This window comes from Phocoena phocoena, chromosome 21, assembly GCF_963924675.1.
Source record: "Phocoena phocoena chromosome 21, mPhoPho1.1, whole genome shotgun sequence".
Lineage (NCBI taxonomy): Eukaryota > Metazoa > Chordata > Mammalia > Artiodactyla > Phocoenidae > Phocoena > Phocoena phocoena.
This window is the reverse complement of record NC_089239.1, coordinates 7,109,523-7,133,434: the sequence shown is the minus strand read 5'-3', so window position 1 is coordinate 7,133,434 and position 23,912 is coordinate 7,109,523. Positions and strand designations below refer to the sequence as shown.

At 56.5% G+C, this 23,912-nt stretch overlaps 1 protein-coding gene across 1 annotated transcript in view; it reads left to right on the top strand.

Moving 5' to 3' along the window:
• Nucleotides 1-4,331: 4,331 nt before the first annotated feature.
• ADGRA2 (adhesion G protein-coupled receptor A2) overlaps nt 4,332-23,912 on the top strand; it is a 32,606-nt gene continuing 13,025 nt past the window's right edge. The window contains exons 1-2 of the mRNA XM_065899921.1: nt 4,332-4,594; nt 16,733-16,804. Of these exons, the coding sequence (XP_065755993.1) occupies nt 4,332-4,594; nt 16,733-16,804 (335 nt within the window). The remainder of the gene's footprint in view (nt 4,595-16,732; nt 16,805-23,912) is intronic.

Genomic DNA, 23,912 nt, shown 5'->3' with positions numbered 1-23,912 from the left:
TCATTCAGGAATTGCAAAGGGTTTTAGGAGCTGGGGGTCAGGAACAAAGACCAAATATATTTTTATAGTATACCACACAGGCACCGTTGACATATAACTGACATCATCATCACAGTCCTCTGAAGTAAATATTCTTTTTTTATCTCCATTTCACAGATGAGAAAACTGAGACCTGGGTAAATTAAGTGAGTTGCCCAGAGTTACGTGATCCATAAAATGGAGAGCCCAGGATTTGAAACTTCAGAGTCTCATGCTCTTAGGCACGGCACTCCTAGTGCAGGAGGTTATCCATCATCTGGGCGAATGTGAGCAGATGTCACTTAAAGGCGAAGTCATATTTTCATGGAGACAGAGATTATGACGCCCTCCTATGAGAGCGTCTAAAGTATACACAGGTACCCTGTATGGGGTGGAGTCTGATCTCCAAAGGGAAGCCCTCGCAGGCCCAAATATTTTTCTCGGTAGCTTCCCACAATTCCTATTCATTCCTTCCGGTTGAGGCATGGGCATTTCTCTGCCCTGAACGCCCAGTGTGACTGTTCCAAAAGGACAGGCAGCTTAGCATAGTCCCCACAGGGAGGAGAGGACAGAGAGCTCAGAGGACCCATGGGGGTGGGGGGAGGTGGGAGAAAGGGGTGGGGTTCACAGGTTCTGTGCCTCCGTGTCCTTCTAATGTAAAAGAGCTCTGGAGGGCTGTCACGTCTGCATGATCGATCCAATTATGGGCCATGAGCTCATCCACTGTTACCCTGGGTCTGTGTTAGGATCCTGCCTCTGGAAGACGAGAAGGCACAGAGGGAGCCTGGAAACCTGATAATTAAATTTGAACATCCCCGGGATGGGGGACACCCTGACAGCCAGGAGAAGAGACCAGGGCCTGGAGCTGGGCGGTGTTAGCTACTGCCGGCTCTGATTCTGTAAGTGTTTATAGTCTCTCATAGTCTTTCGAGAAAGACTATTTTCTTCTATAGCCGAGGAATGGAGCTCCTTGGAAAGCTTTTGCCTTCCTTGACTCTGCTAGAAGAATTAGGGCTGGGGGTCCTGTTTCTACCACCAGCTATGGTTTGGGGGTGGACGTCTGTAAAGGTTCAGCTCAGAGAGGGCCAGGGAATCAAAATGAGAAAATCTTAAGGGGAAGTGAGGGAATTTCTTGGGGTGATTATTGAGAGTCCCTTCCTCCCCTAGAAATTATAGAGCACAGCAGTTAAAACCGGACTCTGGAATCCGGAGTTCCTGGTTCAAATCCTGGTTCCATCACTTCTGAGCTGTATATCCTTGGGCAAATTACTCTTAAGGTGCCTCTTCCCCTCTTGTCTGTTAAAACAGCCATCCTCACCCTGTTGTGAGGACAAAATGAGCTAATTCTTATAAAACATAGTCACAAGTGCCCAGCAGGCGACAAGCGCTCAGTAGATGCTAGCTGTCCTGTTGTGCAGGCTGTCCTGTGCTAACTCTGCCCTGCTCTGGGATCAGAGGGAGGGGACACCAACCATGGCCCCATTTTCTACTCTCAGCTGTCCCCAGTGGAGGGTCTGGTCAATCGTGGGGTAAGAGGCCGCAGCCACTCCTTGACAAAGGGGAATGGATCAGCTTTGAAGTTGGAGGCGAGACAGACGTTGGCAGCTAACACCCAGCAAAGGCCAACTCCTTTAGAGACAGCATAACGGATGTGAGTCCCCCCAGGCCCTTAAGGGGACAATTATGGTCTAGTAGAGTCAGGTCGGTTACACTTCTGTGCGAGATTGGACTAAAGCTTTTGGGAAGCCCCCCTCCCTTGCTTCAGGCAGGATTAATTCAGCCCATCCCTATATCGTGGTACCTTATCCATAATTCAACGAAGAGTTTATCACAGGCGATCAGGGCCAGGGTCAAGCTTCCTAACCAGATGTCGTGAGGGTGGGAATTAAGCCTGAGTCATCCTTCTATTGCAAACAAACTTCAAAACGTGTAGCCACTTATTCATTCCACCCTGCACCTCTGAGGACAGATAACCAGGAAGGATTTTTATGCGAAAAGTTTTAAGTGGCTCAGACAAAAGAGCATTTTAAAAGGACTCGGAGGAAAAGTTCCCAGCCCTGTCTCTTTATCTCTCAGCGATTTGGTTCCCTCACCCATGTTTGTAAAATGCGGAAGTAACCCCTGCTCCACTCACCTTCCTGGACGGGTATAGAGACCAAAAGTGACGACCAGCAGGACAGGACAGTGTTTTGTACATGTCTCCACCATGCACCTCATTCGCACCTGTGGGGAAGCATCGCCTCATTAAATGTCATTTGGCCTTGATTCAGCCTCAGAGAGCCGGTGTTTCAGTGGAATTCCTTTCCGTACTTAGAGTGGCTTCGTTTAGCAAAAAAGAAATGACGGGGAAGCTGTGTGACCCAGGCCAGAGGCCTCCTCTTCTCTTGTCTTTGAGAACTTCCCTGGCCTGTGAACAGGATGGTTGGGTGGCAGACTGGCCTGTGGGCCGCAGCTCTGTGAGGACCCTTCCTAGGAATGCAGGCCCAGCCCCTGTGCCCGCCCTGAGGAGGGCTGCTGCTGGGGGAGGCCGGTCCCCTTCTTCCATTTGCAATCACTATTTATTTATCTTTGAAAATTGAAGGAACCAGAGCCTGCAACTGGGAGAGACTTGTGGAGCCAGGAGAAGCCAGCGTCTGGGCTCAGTGTCTGCCGCCCACGCAAGGGAAAGAAGCATTCCCAGAAAAGGGGGGTGGGGACCCGGTTGAAAGGCCACCGTGCTGGAAAACGTGCCACACACCCCAGCAGGGCCAAAGGCACAGAAAGAAGGTGGCAGTCACCGGAGGGACGACTTTGGTGGCCCAGTGAAGGATGGGGAACAAGAGCCCTGCCCAGGGATCCCTCAACCCGGGCAGCCTGCGTCTCCACAGCAAACGTGCTGTGGCATTAAGCGGCAGAAAAGGCCGCCTTCATGGGCAAACTGGGGAAGCAGATACACTGGGCCACACTTCACTGTTCCCTCTGTCCCCAGCCTGGTTCCCAACTTGCATTGCAGCCCATCTAAGACCCAAGGCAGTTTTCATCCCCATCCGAGTGCCCCCCATCACTCACTTATTCTCAGGCCACAACTTGCAGGCAGGCAGGGCCTCATTTTGACCCCCGAGATTAGATACCCCAGGATGTTAGGGGCTGTGTCCTTTGTCAGTGCTGCCGAGAACGGGCCCTCCTGACCCAGCGCTGTGCTCCTTCCACACCCAGCGGGAATCCCTGCTTTTCCCGCTGTGTTCCCCCCATTCCCACCTACCATCAAACACACACACACACACACACACACACACACACACACACACACGGATGTGGAAAAGGTAGGCAGCCAGATCTGGAAGGCCTGCCTCGGCCTTTGACCCCTCCTTGGCCGAATGACATGCTCCCCCCACTGGGCGAGGTCACCCAGAGGGTCTGAGCCTCCTTAGCCTCCTCCTTTTCTCCTGCAGTGGCTGGAGCAGGGCTGTGAGAGTGAGCCCCGGCTTCCAGACTGGCCCATCAGGTCAGGGGGTCAAGGGAAGCCGAGCCTCAGCAGCCTCAGAGCGGTGAACGAAGTTCAATACAAAACATGGGCATCTCTGGCCAAGCCCGTGGGTCAATGAAAGCCCCAGAAGCATCGGGAGGTGCAGGCTGGACGGCACGAGTGAGGGAGGGTTTTGTGGAAAGTGATGGCGGTTGGCCTTGAGGTCTGAGGTGGGTTATGGAGAGGAAGATTCCTGGGTGGGGGGAGAGAGGCGCGAGGGAGAAGTCTAGGCTCAGGGCGGGTGCAGGGGACACGCGGGGCCTCCAGCCGGCTGGCCCGCTCTTACTCCGAGGAGGGCAGCGGCCTGGCTGCGCATCGGGAGGCGCTAGGGCCTCGCGGACGGACGAGCTGGAGAGGGGAGGGCGCCCTCTCGGGAGGGCGGGCGGGGGCTGGCGGCGGCGGGAGCGGCGCCGAGCCGAGTTGCCTCCATCCATGGCACGGAGCGGCGGCGGCGGCAGGAGCCCGGCTCGATCCGCTAGGTCACAGCCCCGCGCAGAGCGAGCAGACGACGAGGAGCGGCCCGGCCTTAACCGGCCCGGGAGCACCACGCAGACAGTCGGGCCGCGCCGCCGGGGCCCGCCCGCGCTGCGCTGACAGCCGCGCCCGCGTCCTCCCCGCCGGGGCGCTCGCCGGACATGCCCCCGGGGCGCGGCGGCGGGGACCCCGGGGCTTGCCTCCGCCCAGGGCCCCCCGCTCCGCCCTCGAGCGCCCCGGGCCCCCGCTGAGCACGCCTCTCGCACGCCCGGATCCCTCCGGCCGGCGCGCAGACGGGCCCCAGCGCTGTCGGTCCCCGCGGGGCGATGGGCTGATGGGCGCCGCGGGACGCAGGATGCGGTGGGCGCCCGCGCGCCTGCTGCTGCCGCTGCTGCAGTGGCTGCTGCTTTTGGCGCCCGAGATCCGCGGCGCGCCCGGCTGCCCGGTCCCTATCCGCAGCTGCAAGTGCTCAGGGGAGCGGCCCAAGGGGCTAAGCGGCGGCGCCCCCAGCCCGGCGCGCAGGAGGGTGGTGTGCGGCGGCGGGGACCTCCCGGAGCCTCCCGAGCCCGGCCTTCTGCCTAACAGCACCGTTACCCTGTAAGTATCCTACTTGGCCGGCCCGGCTCGAGCCCCGACGAGGGACGAAAGGAGACCAGACGGGAGGGGTGGGAAATGGGGGACAGAGTCGATGTGCCACTTCAGACTCTAGGACAGGCCCGAGTCCAGAAGCCGAAAAGGGAGGCTTGAAGAGAAGGGAAGGATTAGGGGTCCAGGGGTGTGGAGGGAGGAAGGAGCATTGGGGGGCGGGGGCGCCCCAAAGTGAGGCACCGCGGGCGCCCACTCACCTGCACAGGTGACAGGGAATGCGCGCTGGCGGGACGCCCGCGCCCCTTGAGTTTCTAGCCAGGGCTGGTGTTGCGGACCTGCGGGGTTTGGATGGGGGGAAGGCTCAGGGAAGACCGACGCCCGCGGCCCAGTAGATGGCTGTGGTCGTTACCACCGCGGACGCGTCCCTGGCCGCACTGGAGGAGTCTCCCGGCTTCATCCCGCCGGCCTGGCTCCTCCAGTTGGGGGCGCCCCATCGGGGCCGGGAGCCTGCCAGCCCCGCTTGCAGCCCGTCTCTCTAGCGCTGGCGGGAGGGTGGGCTCGAAAAAGTCTGTCCTTGGGGTGCAGGCACTTCTGGTGTGAATGAGACCCCGGCGTTCCGATTCCCACTAGGACCCCTCTCCCCGCCGTGCGCATCTGTGAATTGAGCTCTGCTCTGGATCCTGCATCCCTCCCTCTTCCTCCCCTCCTCAGTTATAAAAACGAACTTTGGCTGTTTCTCGATTGACTTCTTCGCGAAAAGAGTGCGGAGAAAGAAACCTGGCTGAGGGGAAGGAGGCTGCCTCCCAGCCTCCTTCCGTCATACCCTTTCCTTCCTCAAGCCCGGGCCTTATTAAGCCCTCACTTCGCTGGCAACCAGCGCGGCCCGTTGCGCCCGCAACCCGACCCCAAGCCTCCTCGATGGGGGTCCGAAGTCCCCGCAACTGCAGGAGAATTAGCGACCCCTCCCCACCGCAGAGATTTCCTGCGCAGACCACGTGCTTGGAGCTCCACGCACGCCGTGGACTGCAGGGTCGGGCCCTGGCGACAGCCCCTTCCTTTCCTGTCCTGGATCCAGCCTCCAAGCCGCTTCCCCTTCCCTGTCCTCCTGACCCCAGCGGCGAACGTTTCCCCACGGCCCCTTGCCCAGAGTTGGAGCTGGCTCACAGTCTATCCGATTGTGTCCAGAACAATACAGTAACGCCTCTGGTTGGGTGAGTTCAGAGGCTGCCCGCTTCCTGACAGGACACGACTGGTCAGCCTCTGACGTTGTCCGCCTGGCCTGCATTTTCCCCAGCTGGGGTGGGTGTGTGCATGTGTGCATTAGGGGGGTGGAAGCGTTGTCTCTGCTCTCTCCCACGTCCCAGCAGCTCAGGGATACAGCCATGGCCTGGGAAGGCAGCTGTGCCAGCTGCTTCAGGTCCCTCTGAGTGTCCACTGGGGTTGAAGCGTCCAGACAGGCCTGGGCATTCCCCAGCCCACTCAGTTCTGGAGGAGAAAAATGCCTGCTGTGTGGGATGGCTGGGCTGGTGTCTGTGTGAGTCCCCGCTGGGCCACAGTCATTCAGTTCTGAGAGGAGCGTGGGTGCCGTGGACCCTGCAGCAGAGCTCACACTTCTGTGCTGGGGTTAGGGGATCCTAACATACTGACGGCAGAAAGAAGGGAAAACATTAAAGGTGGTTTTGCAGTACATTTTAGAATGATTTGGTAACTAATGCTTTCCAGCCACGGCTAATTCCCATCGACGCCACTCCAGGGAGAGAGCGGGGCCAACTCTTGGCGAGAATATATCAGGACAGGGTGGCAGCCAGCAGGACTGCTAGCTCACCTTCCCATCCCAAACCATCCCCAGAGGAAGGGCCCTTCTTTTGTCCCAGGCCACTGACCTACCTGGCTTAAGATACCTTCCAAAAGAACAGCCCCCCCCCCCCCCACCGCAGCCTGGCTGGACATCTCCGCAGGAACAACAGACAGGGCAGGTCAGGCCGGAGCAACCCCTGAGAGCCCGAGAGCCCGCTGGCCCATCAGCCGGGGGTGTGACTAAAAGCAGCCACAGACATATGCCTTAGGCACCCCCCACAGGCTCCACCTAATCCCCATCCTGACTACAACCCCTCCCCCAAGCTGGCTTCTGAAGGAAAAAGAGCGCAAGTTCTTCTTCAGCAGAAGTTTGGCAGGGATTCTCTTCTGGGGGCTCAGTTCCCCCAGCAAACCCACCCCTACCCAGCAAGCATCTCGAGGGAAGAAGGAAAAGATGGGCTGGGAAGGGGCTTCTGCCGCTCCAGCCTGGCAGCAGAGAGAGGCTATGAGCACAAAAACCTTCACACTCTCCCAAACTCCTCCTCCTTCCTCGTTTATTTATTTATTCTTTTTCCAAATGTCCCCTTTCCCCTTTCTGCCCATCACCTGGTGCAAACAACAGGACTTGAGCCAATAGTCTTTGCGTTATTGCTTTCCCCTCCCTCCGCCTCCCCTGTTTTCCTCCAGAATGGACCACCATCTCCCAGTCCCCTCCACACACCACCCTGCCCACGTGGGTCCTGGGGGAGTAGGGGGAGAGTCAGGCCTCTGCTTTGGGAAGCCCGGCTGACTGTTCAGGCAGGGAAAGTGCTAGATAAGGTGCCTGTCTGCAGAGAGCCTCCGTCTCTGCTCAGAAAGCCTCCAAGCCGTTGAGGGCAATCCTGTGGACAGCCCTGTGCACCTCACGGAAAACCCTTCCACCTCCACTCGGTTATCTCGGCTTCTGCCCTCTGGTTTTGCAGACTGCAGGCCCCCTCTCCCCACGCTTGGCTTTTTCTCTTTCTTTCTTTCTTTCCTCTAATGGATTTTCGTTCGCGGTTTTCCAGGAAAGCTGAACTCTTGGCTTCCTTCCTGATCCGCCTGCCCCACCCCAGCCCCCATTCTCAAGGCCTAGTGCACAGGGCAGCTGTGGGCATGTCCTGTCCAGAGCAGGAGCCTTTATGGGCCTTCCCTGAGGGACAGGGTCTCATGTGCAGCGGGGCGGAGGTGGCTTAGCACAGGGAGAACCCGGCTGGAGGAGGGAGACGCAGACCACTGTCAACAGCCCCACCCCACCCCCCACCCCCCTGCCCGCTCTGGCAGCAGCTGACGGGCCTGCCCTCTGGTTCTGGGCTCTGGGAGTTCAAGTGAGGGGGATACTAAGGAATTCCAGGAAAGGGCTGATAATGGATAACTCTAGAAGGAAACCTCCTATGAGGACCTCCCAGGACATCTGAGCAGGCCCTCGGAGGATACCAGGCAGTGTCATAAATTCCTGGGCCCCTGGGCCGAAAGGGGCCTTAGAGATGCCCCTAAATCAGCGTGTGACAGCTGAGCAAACTGAGGCCAGATGGGGAGAGGGCCACGTCTTGCCAAGAGTCACACAGCTTAGCTGACGCCAGCGTCAGGATTAGCTGGTTGGATTCGTTTAGTTTTCCTCTCAGGTGAGAGACTCACTGTTCACCTAGCTGGACTTGGGACCCAATGGACACAAAGCCTGCTTTAAAAAAACCCGGTTCCTTCCCAGCAGGACCCAGGCCCTTTTGACCTGGGAACATTCCAAGGCTGGGTGGAGAGAGGGGCAGGCATGGGACGGTCCCTCGGTCCAGATTCTCCCAGGGCCCGCAAACCCTCATCCCCTCAGCCTCCCATCTGGGGGAGCTGCCCACCACGTAGGCTGCCCCCATAGGGGAGAAGGGGCAGTTTCCACACAGATGTGCCTAGTGGAGGCCGGGGCCCTTTGCTCGGAGTTTGGTGGTCTTTGGGAGCCCCGGGGGACGGGGAGGGGAGGGGAGGGAGGGGAGGCCCCTTCCCAGCCCATCCCCCATGCTTGGCCCAGCAGTTCTTGAGCACAGGCGTCCCTCTGGACCTCCAGCTCTGGACTGGGCCCACCCCTCAGTGCCCCACATCCCAGCCCCCGGGGTCCACTTAGGGGGAGTTTGGGGCAAAGTGTGCCAACCGCCTGCACAGAGCGCGAGCGGAGGGAGATGGTGGCTGGAGGGGCGGGCCGCGCGGCCTCCCCACCCCCTTCCCTTCCACCCTCTTTCCCCCATATGGTTCTCATAAGGTCTGGGCTCAGAGACAGCAGCCAGAGGAAGTGGCAGTGTACAGAGAGCTTTTGTGCCTGAGTGGAGGGGGAGGGGGAGGGAGCGAGGAGAAAGAAGGAAAGGAGGGAAGAGGCTGGAGACTCCAACACACTCTCCCTTACCCTCCCCACGGTGCCGGGGGAGGGGCGGAGGGGGGGTCTCAGCTGCAGCGCCCCCATGTGGGCTCCCGGCCCCCCGCTGGTCTGAAGGGAGGGACTCAGAAGGAATCTCCCCGACTACCTACTGGAGGAGTTGGAGGCCACCAGCCCAGGTTCCAGGATTCATCAGCCCCTTCCTGGAGGTGTTAGGAACCCTGCCCTGAGGGCTGCCCCTTGTGCAGGACGTCGGGGCCCAGGGTCCCAGCTCAGGAGAGCACCAGGCGTAGAGCAGAGCCCTCCGTGCTTCACTGGTTGAGTCCTTCTTGCACCAGAGAGACTGGACCTATAATTCAGGCCCCCAGTGGGACCAGGACCCAGAATGGGTTATTTGGCCTGAATTTTTCAGAACCCATGCAAGAACCCAGCCACTCCTGACCCCTAAGAAGTCCCTTCCTGCCGCCTACTGTGATCACCCCTCTGGGTTAGGGTTGGGAGGGATGCAATCCCTAGTCCTGGTGAGTCTGCGAATTTCCCCCAAAGGCACGGGCAAACCGGTGTAATTTGAGCCTCACCGTAAATTGACCCTTAAATTTGGGGTCATGTTTTTAAAGGGAGCGAGGGTTCTTAAGTTTATGTCACCTGGGAGTCTTTGGGATAAGAACTCTTTCCTGAAGGAGAAAGAGTTCCAGCCACCTCGGAGTTGATCTCTGCCCTTCCATTCAGTGAGCTTTCCTTGCCAAAGCCCAGAGAGGGGAGGTGAGTTCCCCCGTGCCACGCAGCCTGGACCAGGACCCCTCACTCCCCCATCACCCTGAGGTAGAGCCTTCACCCCCGTGGGACCAGACAGAGAAGAGGGGAGGGGAGAGGAGGGAAATGGCCCCGGGCTGAGGAACCAGAAGGAAAATCCGGTTAACTGCTAGGAAGGGGCTGTTCAGAGGGGCTGTTTATTTTCATTCCCCCAGCCCAGCCGCTCCGTTCTATTTAGAGCTCAGACACTGACAGGACAAAGCTGCCTCCTCCCCTTCCTCCCTCCGCCGGGGGGCCCCCATCCTTCCCAAACTCCAGAACATTCCTTTGCTTTTAGAACTGGGTGATGGGGTGGGAGAGCTGAGACACTGTGGAGTGTAGCTAACGCGGCAGCCTCCCAGGGCCCAGCTTTCCCAGCCCTGGGAGTGGGGAGAGGTGGGCTTGGGGAGCCGGGCTGGGGGAGCAAAGGGTGTGTAAAATGGATGGGACCAGGTGAGGGGCAGGGGACCAATCTGTCACGGAGTAGCAGGGAACCGGCCTCAGAGAGCGCCCCAGGAGGGAGTTCCAGCCTGAGCTTGAGGGGCCAGACGTCTCCCAGCTGGAAAGCAAAGGGGAGGTCGAAGCTCCCTCCTCCCTGTGTCCTCTCCCGGCCGCCGCTCCCCCAGGGCGCTTTGCCTGCTGGGAACTGTGTGTTGGAGCAGAAACTCTAGACTTCAGGAGACTCGGCATCCAGGATGGGAAAAGCCATCAAACGTACGGAGTGGTAATCTTCGGTCCAGACCCTTCTTTTACCGAGAAGAAAACCCCCAGAGAGGGGCTGACTTGCTCAAGGTCACACAGCTCCTAGCCAGACCCGAGGGCTCCTGCTCCGAGTCAGCCCCGTCCCACACTGACCAATCAGAGCCGTCCTCCCTGGGGACAGGGCAGGGACATAACCAATCCGCTTCCCCCCCGTGGATAGTGAGCCGGGGAAAGGGGCGCCACCCGCGACGATACGTGTGTACTTAGGGGACCACTAAGTACAAAATCACTTCACAGAGGATTTGGTGGGAAGTGGAGGCAGGAAAAAATGCCTCCCGACTTGGGAATAAGCGTGGGTCCTGGACCAACCCCACCTTCCCTGGAGCTCAGCCCCTTCAGACAGCCGCCCGCCCATTCCACCAGTGCCTGTTGTGAGGTGAGAGAGCTGGCCTTGGACCTCAGGGGGCTTGCAGTCTCACCATGGAGACTGGATACAGGCTCACCAAGCAGGACAGGAGCCTCCAAGCTCCCAAGGAAAACGTCTGGGCTGGAAGGATTAAAGGACTAATTTATACTTAGGTGTAAATGACTGATGACAGACAGATCCTTTCGGGTTTATGTGTGTGTTTAAAGAAACCTGCTTTCTTCACCTGAAAGCTTGGCTCCCCCATGGTGAGATTTTGGGCTGTGAGCGCACGAAGTGCTTAAGGTGGATTGCAAGTAATTTCCCAGCTTCCTCAAGCCCCGGGGACACACGCACGCAAACAGTCCACCCAGTGTGACACATCTCCCTTCACCTTCCACGAGTGGGAGATGGTAAACACCAGGTCTCATTTGTGTTTGTAGTACTGATGTGTTCCGTAAGGCCGAGCACACAGTATGTGTTCACGTAGGACCGAAGACCAAATGAATCGATGCCCAGGGTGAACGATTAAAGCAGAATTAATTCCAGTGCTGGGGGCCCCCAAATCCCCACCAAGCCACACCGACCACCCACCATGAACACCAGTAGGTTACTCCTTCCCATCCCCGCCCCAATTTCTTGGTTTCTGCCTAGCGACCATCAGGACGCTGTGACCTTGCAGAGAGGGTAGAGAAAAGGACCGAAGGAAGGCCCATGTGTAGGAGCCGTTGCAAAATAGTTTTCCCTCTTGACCTTGACCTCAGGCCCTGCCTGGACAGCCCGTCTTCAAGGCTGAGGTCAGAGGCTGTCTCAGGATATGGCTCTCTAAAGTCTGGGGAAAAGATGTCCCACATGGGTGCCCTCCTAACCAGAGGGAGGCTGACAGGCTTCCAGCCAAGGGAGGGATGGCAGGAGGTGTGGAGGTGCTGTGTGTCCTCCCCAGCATCTATGTCCCCTGCAGTCAGGCTCGGTACACATGAAGGGCAACCTTTAGCCTGAGGTGTGTGTCAAAGCAGGGCCTGTGGACCAGAGGTAGTCTCCTGTTTGGAGGCCCCACTGTCCTATCAGTCAGGCTAAACGGCATCCACAAGCTTTATGAAGCAGAACGGTTATTGCTAATTGGCATAACATGACATTTGGTAGTTCTATAGCTAAGTCTTCATTAATTTATGTTTGTAGCATTTATATTTCAGTGGTGATTTTTTTTTTTTTTTTTTTTAGGTTTCAGATGCCCTTGTGGGCCCTGGAAATGCTCCAAGGCCCTGGGTACTGTGCCTGCGGGCGGGGCTGGGAGTACAGTTTCACCTTGAAGGTGCAGCTGGTAACGGGCCTGAGGCCCTTTTGGTGTTAGCAAGCAGACCACCCTCCTCCCCTCACTGATGGTCTCCCGAAGACACTGCCGAGGTGCCAGCAGCAGGTGCTGGAGACGGGTCCCTCACAGCCCAGAGGGCCTTGGCAGTGGCCTAAATTCCGGGCTCAGAATTCCTGGAGAGCACGGGCCTCCAGGCCTGTGGTCCCTGCATCTCTGTGCTGGGGTGGGCTGGGGGGTCGGTGAGGGGCTGACATGTATGACTCTCCCCGCACATGTGAGAACCCTTTTGTTCGGGCAGGTGCTGGCCCCGTGCCCAATGGGGCGGTGCCCACGTGACCCCTATAGGGTCATCTTTGATGTCGGACTGGGATCTGGCGAGCGTTTGTGGCTGCCCAGAGGCCACAGGGCCTCTGCAGATGCCAGCCACTCGCTCCCGTGGCCTCCAGCCTCATTAGTGGTAACTGCTTGCTGCTCTTCCCTAAAATAGGACCCGAGCCGGGAGAGAGTTCTGGAATGGAGTCGGTGTGTCCCCTCTCCTTGGCCAGATTTCAGATTCTGGGGTAGAGAACAGGGGCCCCCAGGGACTGGCCCCCCTTCCTGTGAAAATGTGATGTTGGGTGGTAGACGCAGGAGGGAGGGAGAAGCTGAGGATGCTGGGTTGGGCGGGCCTGGGGTCTGAGGGATGGGAGGCATGGCTGGGAAGCAAACCCACCTGGCAGACGCCCTGTGTTGGTGCTGGGGGGAGGCCGGTGGGGCTGAGGCTCTCTGGGCGGGGTTGGGAGGCAATTAGGAGGGGGCAGAGACTGGCGTTGTGTCTGTGACTCTGGACAGAAGCGTGGGGCTGCCCTGCCTGTTTTCCTCCCATGAGAGCCTAGCATGGCGGGAACATTTTTCTTCCTGTTGGATGAGTGTGTGTGTGTGTGTGTGTGTTTGTGTGTGTGTGTGTGTGTGTGTGTGTGTGTGTTTCAGCTACCCCACTAGCAGCCCCGTAACTGCCAACTGCCTACCTGCCCCAAACACTCTCCCAAATCCCTGCCTTCACCTCCAGAGGACTGAACCTACCAGCATAATTGAGGCCATTCTCCCCCTAATCTAGGTCTGAAGTAAAATTCCCTCAGCCCGATCTAGATTGTTAAGACCAAAAGATCCATTTCTGGGTATCTGGGGACTAAACCATACCGATACCTGCTGAAGTCTGTCCAAGAACTGGAGACGTGGCAAGAAGGGGCCCATTGGAGGAGAAGGAAGCAGCACTGTTTGCCTGGTGCCCCCGCTTTAGTGAGTGGCTTAGAGGGTGGGCGATCAGGAATGTGTTCTCGCAGTGAGAAAAAAAATCTCATTTCAAGACTCTCCAGGATGGAGTTTACACTGGGCTGGCCAAGCCTGCAGCATGGGCAGCAGCTGACCCCAGCGTCACCCTACTGTACCCTCTCCTCCCCAGCCCAACAGAGGCTGCCTCAGAGAAGGCGGGCCTTGGGGGGTGGCAGCCAGGAGATGAGCTGCTCTGGACAAGAGGCTTGTCCTCTCCTGCCTTGGGGGCTGGTCCCCATCCTTTGCTCTGTTCCCAGGCCACACACACACACACACACACACACACACACACACACACACACACCCCACCCCGGGCCACCTGAGTATCCCCCCAGCAGCCCAGACTTCTTCCTGGGAAGGTGCTGACTACAAGGAGACTAAATCAGGGATAAGACTTAAAGCCACCAGCCCCATGTGGCCCTGAGTTCTTGCGATGTCACTGGTCTGAGTTAAGTAAGTTGTGCTGGAAGAGGAGAATCCACACCAGATTCCGAGACTTAGTACCAAAAAAGGGAAAATATCTCATTAATATTTTTTGTTATTTATATAATTTATAATATATGTATATTTATAATATATAATAATATATTTTTTATGTGTTGAAATGATAACATTTTGGGTGCATTGGGGTAAATAAAGTATATTATTAAGATTAATTTAATTTTTAACTTTTAAACAATGTGGCTGCTAGAACATTCTAAATTACGTATGCAGCTGGCATTGTACTTCTGTTGGCCAGTTCTGGGTTAAATCTGGGGTATGTGAAAGGTGTTCAAGGGTAAAAGGACAAAGAGTCTGGAGAATGTGGGGTACCTATACCCCCAACACTACCACTAGACTTGTCTGGATAGGGTTCTCCAATTAGGATCCCGGGTTTTAATATCGGGGATTTGGGAGTTGGAGAATTTGTTTAATTTTCTGTTTTCAATTCAATGATCTTTGAGCAAAACATTTTTTGCCCATAATTTTTTTTAAATTTCATTTTTTTTATTTATTTTTGGCTGCGTTGGGTCTTCGTTGCTGTGCACGGGCTTTCTCTAGTTGTGGTGAACAGGAGCTACTCTTCGTTGCAGTGCACGGGCTTCTCATTGCGGTGGCTTCTCTTGTTGCGGAGCACGGGCTCTAGGCACGCGGGCTTCAGTAGTTGTGGCGCACGGGCTCAGTAGTTGTGGCTTGCGGGTTCTGGAGCGCAGGCTCAGTAGTTGTGGCACACGGGCTTAGTTGCTCCGCGGCATGTGAGATCTTCCCAGACCAGGGCTTAAACCCATGTCCCCTGTATTGGCAGGCAGATTCTTAAGCATTGCACCACCAGGGAAGCCCCTTTGCCTATAATTTTGAGATAATGTTTTACTAGAAGGTATTTTCATAGTGTAAGATTTTCATTTCTAAAGTCAGTGTTTCTCAAACTGGGATCCTAAGACATATTTGCAGGAAATACATTTCCCCTCCCTTTAACAGGTCCATACTCCACTCAAGTTTGGTAATGTTCTCAGGCTTCCCCCTACATGCACGGGGCTGTGATAACCTGGCTCCCCCTGTTCCTCTAACCTTCCATACCCCCTACCTCTCCGCTGTGCCCGCCCCAATTAACATCCCCATCCTTCTCCCTCCCCAAGACCCAGGGAGGGGCAGTCCCTGCGAGAGACCCTTGGGATTTGGGTGGGCTAAAACAGATGCCCTTTCTCACCCCTCTTCCTGACATTTCAGGCCCCTCCCAACATTACTAAGGATACTGAGGGGTCCTCTCGCCTTCTCCAACATTTAATGCAACCCCTGAACCTCAGGCTCTGAGGGTGTATGAGGGAATCAGCAACAGATGAGGTGGGATGGGCTTCGATTTAAAACTCACACCATCAAGAGCCTGTCCCCACCCAGGGGACCACCGCAGCCCCACCAGGGCCTGAATGAGACCATTCGAGGCCCTAAGAACTGACAAGATTATTTATAATTGGCCACCACAGGTAACGTGAAATAAAACTATCCTAACCCATAAAATTAGAATAAAGGGGTTTGAGAAAGTTCTAATTATTCATATGATGGCTACTGTGATGTGCTTTTTGAAATATCAAGACAATGTGTGTGTGTGCGTGCACGTGTGTGTGCGTGTGTGTGTGTGTGCGTGTGTGTGTGTGTGTGTGTGTGTAGCACTTTGGAAACCCAGCACTCCCTCGAAACCCTCCACACAGTCACCCTTGATACCTTGCTGGGAAATGTCACCATTGGAAGGACAGTGAGGGGGGGACCCGAAGGGGAGGAGGGGCCTCTCTGGAAAGGGGAGAAGGGAGGAAGGAGATGAGGGGTCCACGTCTTCCCATTGACCCACAAAGCCCCCTTCCACCCTTGACTCCGTCCCGGCCATGGTCTGTTTTCCATGTGCCCTTGAACGTGGTGTAGCATGGACGCCTGGGGTCCTCTCACTGCCAGTCTGGTATGTGCACCCACCCACTTCCATTAAGCTTTGGGGCAGAGCTCTGACAGCCCCTCCCAGGCCCTGCCCCTGCCCCCTGCCCTCTCCCTTACTATCCAGCCCAGAGGCTGCTCACTGGAGGGGAGGCCCAAGGCCTGCACCTCTGGCCTTCCCAGGTCCGTTCTCCACCATTCAGAGCAAAGATGGGAAAACCTTTGCCTCAGCGCAGGGCAGGCAGAGCTGGAGCTGAGAGGCTCATTAAAGCTTTTTAATAAGCAGTTAACTCAAGGGATGAGCCCTCTGGCTGGCCTGGAACTCTCTCCTCCCAGCAGGGAGCCTGACAGAGAAAGGCTGAGTGGGTGGGCAGAGTGGGTTGGGTCAGGAGCTTGGGGCCCCTTTCTGCTTCCACAAATACAAACGAGTAAATAAACAAGACTCCGAGTGGGCAGAGGCAGAGGCTGAGGCCTGGGCTCCCCCGGGGCCGAGGAATCCATCAGTTTCCGGTCAAGGCTATAGACAGGCTTGGGGACGCGTGGGCACTCCGTCCCTCTGAGTTGGGGGCCTTTGAGGGGAGGGAGGGCTCCCCTTCTGGTGGTCCTCAGCTCCCGGAGTGATGGAGACCCCGAGGAAGGGCAGGTCCTCGCACCTGCCTGACTTCCTCTTCTACCTGCCAGACCATTCTCCCCAGCACTGTCCTCAGATAACTGGGCCAATGGCTTGAGCGAGACAGAGCTGTGGCGGGCAGAAAGGGGGTGCCGTGGGCTCGGCCCTGTGGTTCCAACGTTCCAACGGGTCATCACAACTTCACACCTGCTCAGCTCACCTGCGTACAGAGCCTAGGTCAGATCCAGGCTGTGGGGAGACCCAGGGCAGGTGACACGTCCGAACTGGCATTCAGTGGGCTGACCAGTCTGCCCGAACCATTCGCTGGCCCCTCCCCGTGGTCTCCCGGAGCCCAGGGTGGGGCGGCTCCTTGCCCAGCTTCAGGGGGCGCCGCTTACACAGAAGGCAACACTCTCCCCTCTGTGTTCTCCCCTGTCCTCCAGGCTCTTGAGTAACAACAAGATCACGGGGCTCCGGAACGGCTCCTTCCTGGGACTGCCGCTGCTGGAGAAACTGTAAGTGTTTGGGCAAGAGGTCGGGCCAGGGAGGGTGAGGAATCCCGGCTGCTGAGGGGCCCGGGACCTGCTGGCCCAGCAGGGACCACGGTCGGACTTGACCACCAAGTGGAGGGCGGAGGGACTGGTCCGGGAGAGAGAGACCAGTTCCCTCACCAGCCACAGCACAGAGAAGTGGGGACACGGCGCTGGTCCAGGCAGGGATGGGGCTGTGGGAAGCTCATTAACACTCTTTAATGAGCAATTAGCTATGAGGGCTGAGCCCCTTAACTGTCCAGAAGCTGCCTCCCCGTCCCAGCTGGGGGCCCAGCATAAAGGGCAGAGGGAGCATTTAGTGTGACTGAGGCCTCTTTCCTCCTTCCCTAAACACAGTCGACAAACAAAGCTCCAAGGGGCCAGAGCCCTGGGCTGAGGGTGGGGACAGTGGGTCACATCCACTTCTCTCCCCCCCTCCATCCCCCCTGCCCTGGATTACAGCTGCACCAGCAACAGCATCCTTGGCCGCCCTGTGGACGGACGGCAAGGGCCCCGCTAGCCCGAGAGAAGCTCCTTCCCAGAATCGGGGACCTGCCTCGGTCACGGGCAAGTCCGTGCCAAAGGAGGGGGTTGAGTCAACCCCTCTCTCGAGTCCCCGTTCAGCTGGCAACTCTCGATCTACAGCCTGTACAACAGCTTTGGGTCCTGTCTCCTCCACGGGACCCCTGGGCCTCCGGTCCCTCCTGGAGCCGGATCCTTGCCATCTCCCTCACATCCAAGCCCCTGTCTCCTAGCTCTGCTCCCACCTGCTGGGCATTCCCAAGGCCTCCAACAGGGTCCTGCCCCCTCTATTACCGTTTTGCCTGAAAGGCTTGGATCAGAGTGATGGGGGATACAAACGAATAAGGCAGACGCCTGCTCTCAAACAGCCAAAGGTATCACCGTCTAGTGAGACCAGAGACCTTGCCATATATATAGGAATGAAGTAGGTCGGGGTTTCTGTAAAGGCCAAAGGAGGGATCAGTGAAGGCTAGAAAGTTCAAGGGTAATAGAGATGCAGTACCGACATGATGGAGTGTAGATCTTTAACCAGGACAACAACTTACGAGGTTGTCTCTATTACACCCACTTCACAAGGGAAGGGCAAGGCTCTCCCCCAAGCTGCCTGTGGGGAAAGCTTGGTGGCCTGGCTGGGTTAGGGGCGGCTGGAAAGGGACACAGCCACGTTTGGCGTGGAAAGGTGGAGCACGTTCTGTGGGATCAGGGCATGTTGGGGGTGGGAGGGCTCCCGGGATGTTAGCCACGGTGCGCGCAGACAGCCGTGACCAGGTCCCGCTGACTCTCTGCTCCAAAAGGGAGGAAGGGCTGCCCCCGAGCTGCTATTTAGAAGACTCATTAGGTACCAACATTCTCCTCCTCGAGCAGCTAAGCACTCAGGAGCTGTCTCAGCCCAGGCTTGGTCTTAGACTGAATTGCCAGAAAGCAGACGCTCCCTCCTGGGATCTTTTGGAGAAAAACTAACCGCAGCTGCCCGCAGTCCTTTGGCCCAGCCAAACCAGGGCCAGCCACGGCCCAGCGTCCGTCTCTGTTCTCCTTAGCACAAGCGAGAGCTGCCCAGAGCCTCCTGAGGCCTCTGGGACATCTTCCCATCTTTACCCTCTCGCCTCATCCGCCAAAAATCTGCTGGGTCTGACCCCTCGCTGGGTCTGCTGGGTGGTCCTTCAATCTCATGAGGGTAGATTTTCTGGTGAAGATGAGACGATGGGCTTCTCCTTCCCCCCACGCAAGCCTACCCAACTGGACCCCTCCCCACGGCACCGGGAGCCTAGATCAGCACCCTGCAGGTGCACTCAAACCACGGGAGGCAAGCAGAGCAAAGTGGGAGAGGAGACGGGAACAACGACCTATGCTGAGGGAGGAGAAAGGGCACTAGAGTGAGAATTCTAGGTCCTGAGTTGGAGCCCCCGCCCCGTTAGGAATCATCTAGTCGTTCACTCTCGAGATGTTTCTTGAGCCCCCTCCGTGCGCCAGGCTGCGTGCTGGGCATCCAGAGTGAACATGGTAGGCCAGGTGCCCGCCCTGGGGAACTTACCTGCTGCTGATGGGACCCAGAACGTAGCAAAGAAATGTATAGTAGGTCAGGAGCCCATAAACACTGCAGAGGAAAACAAAGCAGCAGGGGAAGGGGGGCAGAAAGCACTGGAACGGGGGCCGCTATTTTATGTAATGAGGTTAAGGTCTCGCTGGAGGTGATGGAGGGAGGGACCTGGCGGGCAGGTAGTTGTCTAGAGGCAGAGGCAGTAGCAGCGGGGGAGGCCCTGGGGTCCAGCCTGTCTGGTGAGCTTGAGGTGCAGAAGAAGGGCAGCGTGACTGGGGAGTGGTGGGAGGTGGGGTCAGAGGGATGCCTCACTTTGGGGCCTCAGTTTCCTCATCTGTTAAAAGTGGGGGGGGAGTCCCTGGCGGTCCAATGGTTAGGACTCCACGCTTCCCTTGCAGGGGGCACAGGTTCGACCCCTGGCCGAGGAACTAAGACCAAAAAAATAGTGGGGGGACAGGGCAGTTTGTAAAGTGCACTCTGGATTTAAAACTCTATGATCCTTGGGTGTGTGTAATACCCACAGAGCTGCAGGAGAAGGAAAAGATCAAAAAGCCCAGTGACACGGCCGGGCTTTCAGAGGAGGGGAGGCTTCTGGGCAGAGGGGTGCTGGGTTCAGCATCCTGGCCTCGCTTCCCTGGGATGGAGAGGCAGTGCAGGGGCTGGAGGAGCCCAGGGTCTCCAGCCAGGCTGGTCACCAGTGTTATCAGTCAAGCTTCTCCAGAGAGACAGAACCAATAGGAGATGTATGTGGCTGTGTCCTTATATAAATATACAAAGAAATTCTTTCTTTTTTATTATTATTATTATTATTATTATTATTGGCCTCATCACGCGGCTTGCGGGATCTTAGTTCCCCGACCAGGGATCAGACCCGGGCCATGGCAGTGAAAGTGATGAATCCTAACAACTGGACCACCAGGGAGTTCCAAGAAATTATTTCTTTATAACGAAATGTATTTTAAGGAAATGGCTCATGTGATTGTGGGGACTGGCAAATCCAAAATCTGTAGGACCAGCCAGCAGGCTGGAGAGTCAGGCCGGAACTGATGCTGCAGTCTTAAGGCAGAACTTCTCTGGGAAACCTCGGGTTTTGCTCTCCGGGCCTTCAACTGATTGGGTGAGGCCCACCCATGTCAGCAGAGGTTGTCTCCTTTATTTAAAGTCAACTGACTGTAGACGGTAACCACATCTACAAGATACCTCCGCAGCAGCACCTAGATTAGTGATTGATTAAGTCACCGAGGGCTATACTCTGACACATAAAACTAATCATCACAGTCACTACCCACTACCCCAGAGGTAGGGAGAGGTCCTGGGCCCCGGTCCTGAAGATGCTAATTCATCAGGTCAGCAGGGGCCTGGGAATTGTTTACAAGGTATGCGGGCAATTCTCAGGCTCATTGGGGTTGGGAACCAGTGGACCAGATGACCCCTGCACTGTGGGCCTATTCATTGCAAACGAGACGCCGTGGCTTGGCGTGCAGTTGGTGCCAGGAAACACTGATCTCTCTGTCCTCTTGGACTCAGCCGTCCAGGCTGGGGTAGCTGAGCCTGTGGCAGCTTCACATCCCACAGTCCATGCAGCAAGTCCCATGGGAGTTAGCGGCCTGTCTGATAACTGAGTAGATGTGGGCTGCTCCAGAAAGTGCCAGCATTGCCCGCCCTGCTGAGCACCCCTCTGGCCTCTGCAAACAGGTGGGGTGTAAGTGGGGGGCTCCCCTGTTGTGCAGTGCAGGGCCCCGAGGCCAGGAAGGAGACACAGAGAGGGCCCTGAGAGGGAATGTGCCTGAGATGATCCCACGGGAGGACCCGCGCTCCAGAGAACTGGGGGGTGAGGTGGGATGGGGGAGACACACCTTAGGCAGGCAGGCTGAACTGGGGAATCTCAAACAGTCCAGCAGAGTTCAAGGCCAGCCCAGGACTGTGCAGAAGGGCCCAGAGGTGTGTGAGGCCCTGTCTCTGAGCCCTCCTTTGTGTCCCGCCTCCCTCAGCAGACTAGCCAGAGGAAAGGCTTTGGGAGTGAAGGGGCAGGCGATGAAAGGGCACAGGACTTCAGCCTGGAGTGAAAAGAGAGTGGGATTGAATTCCACCTCCATATACCTTCTGGGTGCCTGTTCAGGCTCTCACCTGGACCAAGGGGCAAGGCACGGCTCCCTGACAGGTGGCCACGGAGGTAGATGAGTTCACCCAGGAAGAGAGCAGGGGACACCTCGGCCTCTCAGTAAATGGCCGTCCCCTTCTCGTCGGAAGAGTTGCAGGTGGCAAGATGTCACACCGGCCGCCCCAGACCGCTTAGATTCGTCCAGAGCCCCCAGCCCTAGGCAGGTGGTCGTGTAGATGAAGTCTACGGGCGGAAAGGACTCGCGGATGGATCATTCCTCGGGTCCCTTGCATCTCTGCCCGGATCCTCCCCGCGCATTCAGCAGAGGGCTGGCCACCTGAAGACTTTCCTGGACTCCAGGGTGACCCAGTCACAGCGAGAAGCCCCCAGACCGTGGACCGAGCCGGCCACGGGGCAGACAGCCCCCAGGAGAGGTCAAGGGAGCCCGGGACTGGGCGTGCAGGCCTGCGTGTGGATCTGTGTGGACACACGCCTCCAGAGGCCTGTGCACGCCTGGAGGAGAGGGCCCGGGGCGGGAGCCTGGGCAGCCCCAGGATGATTTGTCATTGCCTAATGAGATTAATGAGCCCTGGGGGCTGGTATGCTGCGGTGCTGCGGCACTCATTAGACGCAGATGCTCAAGGGAACGGTGCGGGGGCCTGGGGGCGGGGGCGGTGCGTGCGGCTCACCCGCCAGGTGGTTTTCATTAATCTGGGGGCGGGGCCGAGGGTCAGGCGGCCGGGTTCTGCCCCCCCTCCCCCGCCCCTCGGCGCTGGAGAGGAATGCCGCGCCGAGGCAGAGGGCGCGGGAAGGGAGGCCGGTGGGTCCGGGGACGGCTCTCCGGCTCGCTGTTGTAGGCCCAATGCCTGGCACCGGGTATGTGCTCCATAAATACCTACTGGATGAGATCAGAGACAAGAGGGGCCCGGGGCGTGGCGCTGCGAGGGAGCCTAGGACCGCCTGGGGTTTCCTCCCGGTCGCCACAGTCTCTCCGTTTCCCCTCCCCCCAGGCAACCCCTGGACCTGCGGCGTGGGGTTCTAACCACTCCTCAGCCAGCCTCTCCCCCACTTTCTAAGGAACCCTGAAAGTCCTAGAGGGCCCAGGGGAGCTGCTGTGCGGCCTCCAAACCTATAATTCGGTTTTCAAACCCACAAGCAGGGAGGTCTTTGGGGGCCAGAGGGAGCCAACTTCGTGCCACCCCACCCTGTCGAAGCGTGGGTACACACACACACACACACACACACACACTCACATACACACACGCTGTCATACAGACTCACTCACTCTTAACAGCTTTAATGAGACTTAATTTACATACCGTAAGTTCACCCGTTTAGAACGTAGGATCCAATGGTTTTGAGTATATTTGCAGTCGTGCCATCATCATCATCATCTAATTTTAGAACATTTTCATCATCCCCCAAAGAAATCTTGCATCATTAGCAATCACTCCCCGTTCCTCCCCTCCCCGCCCATTTCCCAGCCCTAAGCAAACCACTCATCTACTTTCTGTCTCTATAGACTTGCCTATTCTGGACATTTCATATAAATAGGAAGCACACAGTATGTAATCTTTTGTAACTGGATTCTTTCAGCAAGAGTAGTGTTTTCAAAGCTCATCCATACTATATCATGTATCGGCAAGTCATTCTTTTTTATGGCCAAATAGTGTTCCATTGTATGAAGATACCATATTTTGTTCACTCATTCATTAGTTGATGGACATTTGGGGTGTTCCACTTTGGGGCTTATGAATAATGCTGCTATGAGTATTCCTATATGTGTTCTTGTGTTCATGTATGTTCACTTCTCTTGGATTTGTACCAAGGAGTGGAATTGCTGGGTCATATGGTAACTTTAACTGCCAAGCTGTTTTCCAAAGTGGCTGCACTATTTTACACACCCATCTATAATATATAAGGATTCCAATCTCTGTTTTTTAAATCATAGCCATCTTAGTGGACGTGAAGTGGTCTCTCATTGTGGGTTTGATTTGCATTTCCCTAATGGTGTTGAGCACCTCTTCATGCATTAATTGGTCATTTGTATATCCTCTTTGAAGAAAACGTCTATTCAAATCCCTTGCCCATTTTTTTTCAGCTGGGCTATTTGTCTTTTTATTATTGAGTTGTAAGAGTTCTTTATGTATTCTGGATAGAAGTCCCTTATCAGGTATATAATTTGCAAATATTTTCTCTCATCCCAGGGGTTGTCTTTCAACTTTCTTGGTGGTATCCTTTCAAGAGCAAAACTTTAACATTTTCAAGTGTAACATATCAATCTGCTCTTTTTTTTTGGCTGCGTTGGGTCTTCGTTGCTGCACCCGGGCTTTTTCTAGTTGCGGCGAGCGGGGGCTACTCTTCGTTGCGGTGTGCAGGCTTCTCATTGCGGTGGCTTCTCTTGTTGCGGAGCACGGGCTCTAGGCACACGGGCTTCAGTAGTTGCGGCATGCGGGCTCAGTAGTTGTGGTTTGTGGGCTTAGTTGCTCTGCAGCATGTGGGATCTTCCCGGATCAGGGATCGAACCTGCGTCCCCTGCATTGGCAGGCAGATTCTTAACCACTGCGCCGCCAGGGAAGTCTTCAATCTGCTCTTTTATTGCTTGTGCTTATACACTCAGTCTTACACATTCAGCTTCCTGAGCTGCTTTTTGCCCAAGAAGGACATAGGGCAAGATTTGCTCCCAGGTATCCTCCGCCCCCCAACTTCTGCCATAGGGTGTCCTTCCCCTCCATGTGGACATAGGTACAGGGAGAGGGGTCTATCTTGATCCAGGAGCCTGGTCTGGATTAGGCAAGGGGGTGTAGGGAGGGAGGCTCCACCCATAAGCTGCATTTTCTCCAGGTTCCAAGACCAGAGGTCTGTGGAAGCAGACAGAGGGCAGGACATTCCACATCATAGAAGCATCTGTGCGTCCTTGCGACCTCACCTAA